General features: G+C 39.2%; 1 protein-coding gene across 6 annotated transcripts in view; it reads left to right on the top strand.

Moving 5' to 3' along the window:
- The window catches only part of IQSEC1 (IQ motif and Sec7 domain ArfGEF 1), a 685614-nt gene that overhangs the window by 397166 nt on the left and 272435 nt on the right, over nt 1-16013 (top strand). For 4 of the 6 annotated variants that reach the window (XM_054034025.1, XM_054034026.1, XM_054034034.1 and 1 more), the window contains one exon: nt 5544-5630. The exons of the other annotated variants lie outside the window; for them this stretch is intronic. In XM_054034025.1, coding sequence (XP_053890000.1) covers nt 5544-5630 — 87 coding nt within the window. The remainder of the gene's footprint in view (nt 1-5543; nt 5631-16013) is intronic. 6 annotated transcript variants of the gene reach the window in all.

Raw genomic sequence — 16013 nt, forward strand, 5'->3', positions numbered from 1 at the left:
TTTTAAGTCAAAATGTCAAATTACAATATTTGCAGATCCTAGCCCTGCATCATGGGCAGAGGACGGGGGGAAGGGAGTGGTTCTGATTCATTGCTCAGGATAAACAAAAAGCAAGGTATATAGTGTTACTTGTGTTGACACCTCTTTGCCACCAGATGTCTCATTCTCTTCCTGCAAGTATATGTCTGGGCAGCTGTGTACTGAAAAGCATCTTGTAAAACTAAAGAAATGAGAGGACTAATAGGCCATTGGGATATGTATTGAGACAAAATTGAGTAAGTTACAAAAAGCTAAATTAATAAAAAGGTTTTCAGTGTAGGTATAACATCCAAAGTGAGTCAAATTGCAAAATATATTGTGGAAAAAGAGCTCACACAGTGAAAGGGAGGTCCTTGCTGCCAAAACAATTGCAGTTGTCCTTGTAACCTTGAACAGAACATTGACTAGGTGAAATTTGCCTCTGTGCAGAGGGCCAGCACAAAATTCGGATTTAAGTGGTGCATAAGTATTTTGCTGGTCCTTTGCATTGAGTCAGTGGGGGAGAGTTTCTGAATAGCAAGATATCCCCTAAGAATAGCAAGAATATTGGGAATAGAGCAGTCCACAGCAATTAATAAATTGCATGCAATAATATTGCCATGTAAAAGATGACCAAACCCACCTGATGGACCTAATTTCCAAAAAGAGGGCACTCTTCCAGAAAGACTATCTTTATAAGAATACCTTTCCCAACCAGACTTGGACTTTATGCTGAGTGTTAATACTGTAGTACAGTACCAAATACTAGAGTAACTCCCACTGTTTATTAGGCCTTCCATGGAATGAGATATTAAACCAATGGTCTCTTCTACTCATGTGTAATAGCTGATAATTTTGCTGGAAAGAAATTTGCAAGGCCCTCATAATGATTTACAATGACATAATTGCATTGGTTTTCTTACAATACTTACAGGAGTAGTAGCAATAATTGAAACAAAAATAAAACACACTTTATAAGTGCAAGAAAAGGTATGTAAGCAGTTGGATTTCCCACCCTGCTCTCTGAATATGGTCTACATTCACTTTGTATAGTTAACAGTTTACCTCCGTCCTATGGTTTGTCTGTATTGGTATTTCAGATAACACCAAACAATCTCTGGAAAACATATTCTCAACTTTCTCTGAAAGCTGAGCTACTCCTAGAGTTTCCCTGCAGAGAACATGCTCTGTCCCAGACCTTAATTCTTACTAACCAAAGAGCTACTCTCACCTTCCTCATGTCCCAGGTGGAGTAAACAGGCCAGACCTGCTCCAGTCTCTCAGGAGGAATCAGGTAGCATATCTTTGCAGGGTACCAACACTTGCTAATAGGGCCATTTGACAAAATTACCTTGTCACCCTGTTATGAGGGATAAGAAGATATTCAATATCTGCAGAGATGGTTTACTTTGAAAGTAAGGGAAGAAAATAGCACATCAAAGCATAAGCAATTTAGAGCTAATACCCTGGATTTCCTCTAGTTTATGTTGTATCCTAACATTTGAGAGTCTGCTAAACAAAGGAGTTTTCACACCAAAGACTTGGGGATCTGAAAGAGATGGCACCGCATCAGCTGCCTGTAGTTAAAGCTTAATATGATGTTCTGTGAATCTATTTCTGTTTATGTTATCTGTAGATTGAAGCGAAGATTCCAGTGCCAATATAAAAATTAATGGTGAGAGTGGCATCTCTGGTTAATGTCACAGTGAAATACGAAGGTATCCTATATGAGAATTCATTTACAGTCCGCATACTGGGAATTTATAGAGATGGGTTTGAGCCAAAACCCCAGATTTAAACCTTTTGCAAGCTTTGGCTAAGTTTGAAATTGTATACAAGCTTTGCAACATTGGCTCATCTCTTAAAATTGATACTATTCTGAAAGGAAATATTTTTACTATTTGGGAGGTCTGTTTGAAGGAGAAATCTGTAAAAGAATATAAATATTTTAGGTGACAAGCAAAGCTTTCAGTTCAAAGGAACCTTGGGAATTTGTGGAGATCTGAAATAAATGGACTAGAATTAAAAAGAATTGCATGGCATCCATCCTTTGGAATGTTACAAAAACATCTTAGAAAATGAAATTGGTAGGATAAGCATCTGTCAGTCTTTAAGCATTATCTTGAGTCAGTGCTGAGGTACCCATGCTGTATTTAGATCTTCAATCAACTCTCTAATAGAACTTTGAAGACCATAGATCGGCGTTTAATAAGGCAAACTTAATAGGACTAAACATTTTAGATTCTGCAGACAGATGAGGGGGAAGGTGATTAAAAACTCAAATTATTCAAATGTGTTCAGATGTCGTTTTAGGCATTACTTTTTAGAAACTGTATCACAGACTTTATTTCAAATACAAATTTATTTCAAAAGTCTATGGAAATCGTTGAATTACTGTAAAACTTACATTTTTTGACTTCATAATTTAAGTATTCAAATGACTATTACTTGGACTGCTATAAACAGTAATGTATGGAGGAAAAAATAGATGCTACAGCATTTGGTTGACGGCATACAGGATCTGGTTCTGATCTCACTTATACCAATGAAACATGGAGTTCTATTAGGTAAAACTGGAGTCAGGGGGTCAGTCTTGGGATCATAGTATCTGATCTCAGAATGAATTCGAATGGTGTCAGTTCTTCAAAACTAGAGATGAGTTTAAAAAAACAAATCCCTGGATCCAACAAGCCAGAACTTTGCATCTGACTCTGAACTTCATGATGGCCTCTATGGGTGCAAATGAATTGAAACAGAAACATGGATCTTAACATCCTGAGGCCTTGGAAAGTGGAGATCTAAATCTGGATCTGAACACTGCAACTTGGTTTCGTCTGTAATTAAAATGCAGAGTGTCTGAATTCCAATTCTGCAATTTGTTACTGTTTCATCTCGGTACAACTAATGGGGACTACCACAATACCATGCTTCCCATTCAGCTGTTAAATGCCTCTTCACTCTGATTTTATGTGATCTCAATATGGTTATTACCTGATCTACAGGAAGCACCTATACATTGTATACAATAACTGTATTTTGCATTTACAATGCACCTTTCATATAGACTCTCAAAGCACTTAACAAACATATTCTGCCTCCAAAACCCCTTGATAGTAGATGATTAATATTAACCCCCTTTGCAGATGGGGAAACTGAAGCACAGAGAGCATAAGGAAAAAAACCTGTCTATACAGTTGGAACTATTGGAGCAGGGGGAAGCCAAAGTGGGGCAAGTACTTTGGGTGGTGGTGGTTGGTTTTTGTTTTTCTTTTTCTGCCAGAAGTGTCAGCAGAAGCTGTTTATGAGTAAGCAGTGTGCAAAATTCTCTGCACTGGGCAGAACAAAGTCCAAAGCCTCATGTATGCCTGCTCCCTCACTCTCAAGAATAAGATATTGGCAGGGTGAAGAATAGATTTGTCTGAGAAGACATGGAGTTAATGAGCACAAACCTCTGCATGCAAAAGGGGCACTTAGCACATATGTCCTTCTTTGGTGTCCCTCTTTGGCCTTGCCTTTGCTTCTAGATTGGAGAAATTTGGTGGCCATATAGCAGTGCTCTCATCGATACAGGGTCAGGCTCCCTATACTGGCCATTACTTTTTACCATGCAATTCTCTCTCTCTTTTATGCGTCACAAGTCAGTATCTAGATTGTTCAGCCACTTGACTGCTGCGTCATCAACAGCTGCAAGGTGTTGCAGTCCACCCTCCAATCTTCTAGTTGTGCACTTCTCCACCACATGTTTGGCCATCTGCATTGCTGCCCCGCAGTCAGACTATAAGGATTGGGCTTGCAAATGATATGTGCAACACTCCATGCTTGCGCTGTGAAGCATGAAGCCCACTTCCTCTAATAAACCCATGTTTCACTTGTAAAAAATATTTTATGAAATGTTTCTTCTGCTTTTTGATGTGTCCCTTTTAATAACCATTTTCTCCAGGAATGTCCTCTCCCCCCCTACTCCTGCTTCAATCTCTCCTCCCTCTTTTCCATTTTAAGTTTGTGAAGTTGCTATCAATTAACATCTATTCCATGATTGAAAGATATCCTCCCACAGCACTTGATTATTCTTCAAATACACGCATGGAGGTTGTTTGATGAATGTTTTTATTTCTTTCCCAAGGGTCAAGTTCTTTTGGGAGTTCAATTGCCAACCTTAATCAGGAAAAACTCACTCACCTTGGCCTTGAAGTTGCTGACACAATTGTTGGCAGCAGGGATCAGAGCGACTCGACCTTCATCTTTAAAGGATTAGTGCCTGACTCCTTTCTTTCTGAAGAAAGACTGTGTGGCATTTTTCTGCTTAACTACTCCTTTTGATCTTATAAGAGGATGACCTCATAGGACTCTCTTTAAGAACAGGGAGCCTTTAAAAAAAGGCAATTCTTTTGTGACACTCAGGAGAATGCTGTGAGCAAACGAAATGAAGGCCAGGGATGACTTATATTTTAACTAATAATAAATAGTCTATATGTTTTATTTTTTAGAATAAATTGGAGGAAGAATATCTCTTTAGCAGGCACATCTTCTCCATGTAGATGTTGCAGGAGATATGAAATATTGGGTTGACTTTTCATTATTTTTATCTAGTTTCCAGAATGCTGTTTTCAGGAAATTTTATTTGCTTGTTTCGTCATGCAATACTTACTGCACTAAACCTTGTTTAATGCTTCCCTAGACAAATACTAAATATTGAGGAGCACTGCTGTGCATCATTTATAGATTGTTCATATTTTTCTTTGGCTGTGGCATTTTGTGTTGCCTTGTACCTTTTACTTAGCTGTGATTTTACTAGGTTAAATGTACTGATCCATAGTAGTAGTAGTAATTATTATTAATAAAGAGCTATGAAATGCAAAATGTTTGGTTTTTATTGTGATATAAGACTTAATTTTGAACATGTGGCCATAACTAATTTATATTACTGATTTCAGGAACTTTTTCTTTTAATTCAAATGTCAACTCACCTGCAGTAAGTTAAATTATCAGATTTACAAAGCATTATGGTGCAATTTATTTATAGCGGCTGGGCCTTGAGAGAGTTTAAAGGTATTATGTTCATTTATTTACATATGCATCCCATTCTCCTCCTCACATCTGTAAATACTGTTGTAATATAAATAGCAATAAAACAGCTTGACTGGTGCAGAGTAATTAAAACATTTGAAATTTTATATTTCTGCAGGAATTTTAACCCTTAACCTCCATTATCTTTGCTTCTGTTGTTCCACATGACAAGGCAAAGACATAAAGTCATAAATTAGCACCTTTTTCTTGTTTTGTTTTGTTCTTTGCAACAAAATTTCTCTTTGTTGCAATAATTCATCATAATCTTCTTGATGTATACATAAGTTTGGGACTATTCCCCTTTATTTTCTGGGAATCAGAGTTGACAGTTGTACTTCTTCAAATTTCATTCAAACTTATGGAAAGTTTCAAACATACCTATTAGTACCTACCTTTCCCTAAAAAGCCCCTTTCTAGACACTTGGTGTTTTGACTTTGTGTTTTTCCTTGTGTCGTAGGTCTATAAATACTCTGCACCAGTTTTGCTGTCCAGCTCCATTGTACCATACCCAGCTAACTGTCCCTGCCACACACTCAGAGTACAGGTAAGAGTAGATATGGTCCTCCCACCTACTATTGTTAAAGAGAGATCTGGTTTTATAATCTTATATGATAAAATTATTCTCAGTTTGATATAAAGCCTCACACAGCATTAGATAAAATCAAAATAGATTTTATATTGAATAAATTTTAAATCCAGTAGGACAGTCCTGCGTCTGTTGATTTCTCTCAAGCACTGCTGAATGAGAGAGAGTAAAGTTATCTTTATAAATCATAGGCAGCAAGTCTCCCTAGATTCCCTGTGAGAAGGAAAAACAAACATTTCTAGGGTTGTTCTCACAAGACAAATGTATTAAATCATTTAATTCTCCCTTTAACCCCTAATTTACAGTAAGAAGCACTGTTCAGAAAAATGTGAACCTCTTTGCCCCAGAATACTTTGTTACTGTGTGTAAAATAAGCCCATGTCTGGCTCTCCGGGGAGTAAGGGCCTGATCCTGCAAGATTCCTTTTTAACTCGGAATTAGAGGGCATTCAGAACCTCATAGGAAGCACTTGGCAGGATCATGCCCTGCATGGATTGAACGATACCCTACAGTACAGCTAACTGTTCCAGTTAGTTAGATGTAGTGCATGTGGATTTTGAAATTCTGTTTAAGTGTAGACAGCAAATATTTATACACCCCCAGCAGAACACTCCAGTGACCTTTATAGAAAAACAATAGGGCAAGTTATCGAAGATATTTAAACATATGGACACTATTAAGAAATTGTGCATGCTGTGGATAGCTTGTCTTTTATTTAACTTCTACTATCAAATTAGCTAGTGATAATTGCCAGCTCATGAATAATACTTGTACCAAAATATTAGAAGTATGTGCTGAAAAACCCTCTACTCACCTTGTATTGGTAATAAGGAAAGAAGTAAACCAGCAATGAATCCTAAATCTGTAAATGCACAAACACATTTTGTTATTTTCTCTGTTTCACATGCTTGTTATCCCTGATCATGCATGTGTTGGATGCTTTCCATCTTTCAAATTTTCAGTCTCCGTCCATCTCTCCTTGTGTTGGCTTCTTTTCATCAGCAGTACCCTCACTCCATGTTTGGCAGTGGCAAATCTGTAATCCAGTTGTAAACAATGACTGTGCACCTCATCCTGTGCTGACAAGTGTCCTGACAATGTGCAGGTTTCCACCTCTCATTTCTTCATGAATTTTTAATTTTCCTTTGTGTTAAATGAATAGATTGAAGGCCACAGAGGTTTTAGTTTCTTGACCATATTTGGAAAACTTTCTGGAAGTGGGTTATTTACTAGCAACAGTAGTATTGGTGCTATTGCCATTTCTGTTGTTGTTTCTAATTAATATATACCCACATGTCATTGTGTATCTAAAGTCCCTTAGATCTGTAGCTTAACCTCATTAATGTTTTTGGTTTTAAAATACACATTTTTATACGGAGGCAGTGTTGCCTATTGTATAGAGCACTGCACTGGTTTCTATTCCCATGTCTGCCTCAGGGCTACTGGGCAATCTTAGATTACTTCATCTCCTGTGCCTCGGTTTCCCCATCGGGAAAATGAGGATAATGACACTGTCCTTCTACTGATGAAAAGGACTGGGTGGGATTTTTATTACACATTTTCTAATGTATTTTTTCTACTAAAATATTTTGATCACCTGTATTAAACATAATTGATATGGTTAGAATATTTTTTTATTTCAATCATTTTTTTTAAATACTGGAAAACCATATATAATTAATTTTTAGTTTATTAATATTGTATAGCAAGGTACAGAAAATGTAGGTTATTTCATAGGGCTCTAAAGCAATCTTATAACATGTACATTTTAGAACTGTGGGGGATGGGATATTTGAAACCACTCGCTGTTGACCTAGTACTATATCCATCGAAGTCAAGGGGTCAGACTCTCAACTTGTGTAAATTGTCATAGCTCAGCTGAAGTCAAGAAGTTCTAACAATTTACACCAACTGATGATCTGGCCCAAGGAGTTTTACCATTGGCTTATCGGAAACAGAGTTAGGCCAACTCTGAGTCCTTTAGAATACCTCACCCTAGAACATTAAGGGCAAGGTTGACTCTTAATATGCAGAGGAGTTACTTCATGTAAGCCCAGCCCCCTGCATGGTGGATTATGGTTCCAGGCACAGGAAGAATGCATGCTCTGTAGGGCTGCAACTCTCTCCTCTCCCTCGATTCTGCTGTGAGAAAGTAGGTAGGGTGGGGTGGAGAGTAAATGGAGCTTTGCCTACCCCTTCAGCACACTACACCCAGCCAGCCCCATTGGCTAAAGTTGGGAGTGTTCTGTACCCTATCTGTAGCAAAGCAGTCCTTCCCCAGGAGGGAGCCAAGGGGACTATGAGTCTCAATTCCTTCCCAGGGTTCTTCCTTGGCAGAGGGAACTCTGAGCCACCCCACACTCAGGGCTAGTAGCAGTGTCTCAATTGATTCCAAGTAGAACTGGGCAAAATGTTTGGACCAACAGCCTTTTGCTGAAAAATGCAGTTTTGGGTTGACTGAAATGCAAATTTGGCTTGAATTGAGTGAATAGTTTCAAATGAGAAAAGTGAGGGGGGGAACTGAAAAAATTGCAACATTTTATTTCAGTATTCTTAAAACAAACTGTTGTGACTTTTCATTTCAAAATGACTTATAATTTTCAAATTTAGCTAGATTTTTTGCTAAGGTTTAAAAAACACCCAAAAGCAAAAAGAAAAAAGCATTGTTTTATATCAAATGAAATATTTTATTTGACCTCAATTGCTCCCTACCCACCCACCCAATTCAGCAAGAAAAAACTGAACATTTTCTGTTTCTGGTCAACATGAAACAATTTTTTTCAGATTTTTCGGTTCGAGCCCTGAACTGAAAAATCAACTAGTAGCTTACCTCTAAGTCCAAAGTTATCTGAGACTTGAATTAAGGGCCAGATTCTGATATCCCTTCATTGACAGTAAGGATATCAGAGTCTGGCCCCAAGTAATTAGTTGTTGTAGATGTTGCTTCCTGATGTATGAAATTATAATGTAATAGCCATATAAATACAGTTTATTCAATAAATAATATGCAAACTACAGCCCTGATCTTGTAAGTGCTCTCTACATGGAATTCCCATTGATGATAGTGGAAACTCAGCCTATAGAACATTTACAAATTGGGCCCTACATTTGCATATATTTTAATAACATTTAATGTAGCTTTAAATCTTTCAATTTTTGTTAATAATACAAACCACTGGAAAGAAAACAAAAACCGAGAATGGATGGTTAATTCTAATTTTAGGTTTTCAGCTTTATTTAGAAAATGCACAAAGGGGGATTGATTTTGTAGCCCAGAATTAAAAGTGAAATTTGCTCTGAAAGAGAAACAATTAATGAGTGCACTACAGTGAAATCTGGAGCATCTCTGATTTGCTGTTAGCGAATTGCTGGATCTTTTATTCACCCCAGCAGTTCTATTTCTAGCCAAGATGAACCTTGGCATCTGTTTTAAATTGTTAATAAGGAAATAATGCATTTTTAATAACTGTAACTATTGCAGTAATTCCTTGCTTGCTCATTTTTACATTGTTCGATGTACACTAGAATAATACAAGATGTTTCTTACATTTTTGTAATATAAAAAAGAGAAATCAAAGTAAGCTAATACATGATGCCAACTCCAGCTTGTTGCTTGTTCCTTTGTGTTCAAATTAGCCCCTACACCTTGCATCTTTGTCCTTTTTTCATTCATACTAAGAAACAGATTGTAAACAGAATACAATTTGAATAGTTAACAAACTGCTGTTCAATAGTAGCAACAATCATTTGATTTCGCAGAGAATAGGGGAGAGGTTTAAAACCAGATGCACTCTATAGTTAAGAGGGTACACTTTCCATAGAAGCTTGCCCCGTAGCCATCAGTGGATTATGTAAATTTGAGTGTAAATGGCAAAGTAATGTAATTTATGGAATAGCTAAGTACTACATTATTATTTATCCTTATTTAGCTAAGAAGCGTTATCATTTACCCACTAAACCCTGGCTTGCACTACAAATGTATGTTGGTATAACGTTGTCACTCGGGTGTGGAAAACCTAGACCCTTGAGTGACGCAGTTATATTGACCTAACCCCCGGTGTAGGCACTGCTGTGTCGATGGGAGGGCTTCTCCCGTTGACATAGCTACCACCTCCTGGGGAGGTGAAGTACCTACGCTGGCGGGTGAGAATGGCAGACAAAATAAATCACAGAGGGTCTAAAATAATGCAGCCTACCCCTTGTTTGAAGGGGAATACGCTTCTCCCAGCATTACAAGTCAAATTTCAAATTCAGCCCTGCTGTAAGCAGGCTTCAATTAGGAACTGAGCCAGAGCTAAATGTGGTCACCAGTTGTAATAGACATTGATTTTGTACAGCCACTGGCTGCAAAATTGCTCCATGTTATTTTGCCATTCAACTTACATGACTGTTTGCACAGTCACTGAATTCGATCCTTAAATGGCTGCCTTCGCAAGCTGTGGATTCAGCCTGCCACTCTACTCATGTAAAAGGAGGGACTTCCAGGTCTGTTGAATGTAATTACTTAATGCACATGTTATTGCTCAGGGTGCTCAAGCTTCTGTACACATGATTAAGGCAAAGATTTAAACACGGGTATTTTTAGTAAAAGTCATGGACTCGTCACGGGCAAAAAAACAAAATATCACAGCCCATGACCTGCCCATGACTTATACCATAAATACCCCTGATTGAATCTTGGGGGGAGGGGGTACTGTAAGGGAGTATGCTGTGGGGGAGAGAGCCCACGGCACCAGCTGTGTGTGGGGGAGACCTGAGGGGCCTGCTGCCACTCCAGCCATGGTGGGGGGAACCCCAGGGGCCCACTACCACTCCAGCTGCAGGAGGAGAAAGCGCTGAGAGCCTGCTGCCACTGCAGCCACCACTGGGGAGGAGCCCTGGGGCCAGCTGCTGCTCCGGTTGCCCTGGGATTGCTGCCAGGAGCCCCTGAGCGGTGGCTCCTCCCGACGCCCCCAGGACTGCTGCTCAGGTGGTCCCTGGGACCAGCCGTGTGACGGGTTGGATCACAGAAACCCCCTTGGGAGCTGCCACCTGATGTGCAAAGACTACCCCTGCTCCTGTTTTCCCTGCCAGCTCAGGACTCCAGCACCTTGTCTTGCTGAGCCAGACACTCCCATCTGCTCCAACACAGACCCAGGGTCTGAATCACTTGCCCCAAAGCTGCAAGTTTACCTGAAAACAGCTCACAGAAGTGTGCTTCTCTTTAGCACTCAGATACCCAACTCCCAATGGGATCTAAACCCAAATAAATCCGTTTTACCCTGCATAAAGCTTATGCAGGGCAAACTCATAAATTGTTCGCCCTCTATAACAGTGATAGAGAGATATGCACAGTTGTTTGCTCCCCCAGGTATTAATACATACTCTGAGTAAATTACTAAATAAAAAGTGATTTTATTAAATACAGAAAATAGGATTTAAGTGGTTTCAAGGGGTAACAGGCAGAACAAAGTAAGTCACCAAGCAAAATAAAATAAAATGCGCAAATCTAATGTCTAATCAAACTAAATACAGATAATCTCACCCTCAGAGATGCTTCAGTAAGTTTTTCTCAGACTGGACACCTTCCAGGCCTGGGCACAATTCTTTCCCCTGATACAGCTCTTGTTCCAGCTCAGGTGGTAGCTAGGTGATTCTTCATGATGGCTCCTCTCCCACTCTGTTCTCTTCCACCCCTTTATATATCTTTTGCATAAGGCGGGAACCCTTTGTCCCTCTGGGTTTCCACCCCCCCTCACTGGAAAAGCACCAGGTTAAAGATGGATTCCAGTTCAGGTGACATGATCACATGTCACTGCAAGACTTCATTACCCACTTGCCAGCACACACATATACAGGAAGACTAACAGGTAAACACAGCCATCTGCAGACAATGGTCCTCGTTAATGGGAGTCATCAAGATTCCAAACCATCATTAATGGCCCACACTTTACATAATTACAACAGGCCCTCAGAGTTATATTTTATATTTCTAGTTTTAGATACAAGAGTGGTACATTTCTACAAATAGGATGATCTCACACAGTAGATTATAAGCTTTGTAATAATACCTTACAAGAGACCTTTTGCATGAAGCATATCCCAGTTGCATTATATTCACTTATTATCAAATCTTTATAAAACTATCCCAGTTAGATTATATTCACTTATTATCATGGTTTTATAAAACCATATAGACTGCACAACATCACAAGCCGCATCGGTCACTGCCTGGGGTCACCAGAGCAGCGGCTGGTGCAACTGGCTGTGGGGCTGTCCGAGCGGCTGGCTGCAGAATCGCTCCAGCAACAGTCAGTGTGGCTGTCCCCAGGGCCATTTGAGCGGGTGGTCCTGGGGTCAGCCACACCAGCTGCTGCAGAAGTCACTGAAGAAGATCGCAGGAATCCATGACTTCCGCGACCTCTGTGACAAACACAGAGCCTTACATATCAATACTGAAGCTGTGATGGTTCAGTGTAAATTGGAGGATAACCAGGAGAGAAAGAGTGTGTGTGTGAAAAATATACCTGTATATACATATTTGTACTATATGTGCATATGTGTGTATATAAGCATGTACATATTACTACAACTGGACAGATTTGTTTAACATTAATGCTTGAAAGACATTGAAATAACTGTTTGAAAGGCTGAATTCCATTTGATCTGATCTGTTTCTTCATATGAATACTATTTCTTTGCTTTGTTGTGCATGAAATAACAGTTCCCAACCATACTCCTCCATCTACCCTCTTCAGCTTTCATTACTGATATTTTCAAACCAGATGCCTTGTCATGTCCAAAGATGATTTCTAAAATCTTGAAATTGGAGATTTCCTTTTCTTTTCTTTTTTTTCCCCAGTGATGCCTGTGAAAACAAAAAGATATTGCAAAGGATGTTATAGTACCAAAGAAACCCCATGATTTTCTTGCACTCTCTGCCTGCATAATGTTTAATCAGCACCTCTGTGAGGTAAAATTATTCTTCTGACAATTCCGTACTTATTCTGAAATTCAATACAGAATTTTTCAGTTTTAACCAGCAATGTTGGCTAATGTGTAACAAACCACAACATCAAAAATAGCAGAAGGATTGATCATGCTCATCCTTTTTGCCTGTGCCAGAAGTAATCAGTGTAGCCTAATATTACAGTAATGGTTAACAAGGAAATCCACCATCCAATAATGAACCAAATGCCTAGCTGTTAGCTGTTGATGTATAAGTGGCAGTTTTCCTTTTCACAATCAGTTTCCCAAAGAGTTCTGTGAAATATTTGCACAGTCAGCACAATCAGGGAAAATCCATTTTTGTTAGATTCCTGCAAATGAAACATTACTCATTTTTTCAGGTTAAAATACCTTTCCCACCCTCAGATTCATTCCCTCATTCAACAGAAGCACAATATATCCTAGTCTCTGAGAAAATACACCAAACTCCTCTGTAAAATCTCACATAGAAATGTCTTTTGGTCCTAGAATGCCCTGTCTTTCTGGGAGACCCCCAACACCACAATCTACTAGTGAGGGTGTCCTGCTGTGGTTTTCCAGCCAAAGCTCTATCGCAGATACAGATGTGTCCAATGAGCTACATTTCACAGAATACATTGAGTGGCTAAAATGACAGCTTATTAAGGCTTCACAAAACACCAGGAGTTGTTGGGAAGCAGGGCCGGCTCCAGGGTTTTGGCCGCCCCAAGCAGCCAAACAAAAAACAAAAAAAAACCCAAAAAAAGCTGTGATCGCGATCTGTGGCGGCAATTCAGCGGAAGGTCCTTCGCTCCGAGCGGGAGTGAGGGACCATCCGCTGAATTGCTGCCAAAGCTGGACGCGCCGCCCCTCTTGGAAGTGGCCTCCCCAAGCACCTGCTTGGTAAGCTGGTGCCTGGAGCCAACCCTGTTGGGAAGGTATCTTCATTCCAACGAAATAGCAATTTGCTAACTATGACTTTGAAACACATTTGTAAGTGTTGTAATTTTCTTGTTTAAAATTCCATCTAAATGCCAGACCATATTATTTCAAACAGATCAGAATGATAAAAATGACACGACTCATGCAAACTGGAGCAGAAGTTCATAATTTTGATGGCTCCCGAGAAAATATAGAAATTCCAAACAGAGAACTAAAGAATTAATCAAACAATATATTCTGTAATAAGAGATTTCAGTGCCAGTAAATATGATTTTCATTCTGTTTATATTGCCAGGTTGCACAGGAAAGCTAGTATAAAAATAGAATAATACTTGCAATTTCTCCACCTTCTGACCTACAGGATCTAGGTATGGAAAAACTGTAATCTATACATTCACCGCCAATAGACTGTTAAAAGCAATTGGTAGATTATTTTAATAGCTACTCCAAATCTTTCCTTCATTGTATTCCTTTCCATCCTTCTTCTTTAGCCTGCTATATAGTTAAAGAAAATGGCCACTGGTGGTGGTGTTACTGGTAAAGAAGGGACATCGTGCAAGCTTCCTGATAAGCCGGCATCCCTTCCTCTACTTCCTCCCACCATAGAGTACAATATAGCATTACAGATGTAGGTATTCCAGATTGCTTTTGTAATTTAATAGCATATGTAACTTCTGATTTGTAGCACTATTCATGATGCTGGCAACTCTGAAGACAGAGTTCTACCTAGCTTAAAAGAAAAAGGAGTACAGCCCTATCTGTAAGAAATACTTCTACACGTAAATCACCATGTAAAAAAATCATGCCTCCACTCCTATATTTTCAATTAAATACATTTGGAAGTCCTCATGGAATCTTTCTCTTTGATCAGTTAAAACCAAGGACCTTTATCCCTACAATAGATTGGGGCAGAGTGAGGAATTCAATGAATTGTACATTTTGAAATAATTTTTCTAGTGGTAAAAATAGAAATTACCCTTCTAAAAAGTAGCTAGACACTTTGATACAAAGCTTTCCACCTCAAACAGTCTTTAATGGCATAACCATTTATGGGTTTGTGCTGTCTTTTGATTATTGCATGAAATCTACTGAAAATGAGGCCCAGAACTTAGCACCATGTATATTCTCCCAAAGATTCTTATGAGCAGTGCAACTGGGCTACCTTCCATTGCTTACAGAGGGGCTGTACTGTTTTTAAATATTGTAGCTGAATTCTCCTAATGTTGTTCCCTTGTGATTCTGTTCCTCTCTCTCTCTCTCTCTCTCTCTCTCTTTTTTCTTTTTTGCCCACCTTGGCAGGGAAGATAATGTTCTCCACCAGTTCTGTTGTCCACCTTCTGGGTCTAGTAGTCCATCCTCAAGATAACAGAGAAGCTCTGGGTCGCTAAGTGGGCAGTCAGAGGGCCACATCTGTATATTCCATCTCCCTCCTCTTCTTTCTCTTGCTGGTGTGTATTTGACTGACATAACTTGCATGGAGACACTAAAGATTCTGGTTTACATCGAATTTAAATTTACTCAGAATGCCTGGTAACTTCCACTCTGCACTTTCTTCTCCAAGCTTTCACGGCTCACTCTTTCTGTGCCAAGTGATTAAAATGCATATGGAGTGTAAACAAAAATGTAAAATGCACAATATATTTTGAACCAAAATAAACAGTGCCATAAATCTCCAAGTGTACTGCGAATTTTGTTATCACATGCAGTCATAATGATTTCTTATAGGCAGTAGATGTGCTAACTAATGTGATTTATTTTCTTTCAAATAGATTTTTGTTCTCTCCGAACGTGTATTGCATTAAGCCTTTTGGAACAGTCTTGAATGCAGATTTCAAAATTGGGCTCTAGCTGCATAGTTCAGATCCAAATCTGAATGTGGCCAGTGTTTAGGGATGTTCGAACTTGAGACTTTGGTTCAACTACTTTTCTACTACTGTAGATGTCGTCTGACTATTCCAGTGATTCTGCCAGATTGGTATTGTAGCTGCAGAACCATATTTGCCTAGGCTTTGAACAGCTGCCTTTCTCAATGTTTTTTAAATGTCTACCAATTGTATATTTAAATATGTTTGTGAAAGAGTCATATTCTGTATTAGGCACTGATAAACACACCTCAATTGAATAGTGTATCTTTCTCTAAGCTATGTACAGTATCATGTAAAGGCCCAGATATGTCCGTGGATGGTTATGTCGCTCCCACTGCAGTGAATGTGAACTGCCCATGTTCATCCAAGAGCTCCAAATGCCTGAAACCCAACAGGTACTTGGTAGGTGGAAAAGAGGGATGGAACTAGAACATACCACCTGCAAATGACCGTTTGAGGGCTGCAGCTGTTTGGCTCTGCTGAATTTAAAGGGCCAAACCCAGAAAGATATTCTGGGAAATAAAGGTCCTATAATAGAGCAACTCCACATTTTGGGATTGAATGCATCTCAGTTTCATGTGGTTCTCAA

Source organism: Malaclemys terrapin, chromosome 7 (assembly GCF_027887155.1).
Source record: "Malaclemys terrapin pileata isolate rMalTer1 chromosome 7, rMalTer1.hap1, whole genome shotgun sequence".
NCBI classification, from domain to species: domain Eukaryota; kingdom Metazoa; phylum Chordata; order Testudines; family Emydidae; genus Malaclemys; species Malaclemys terrapin.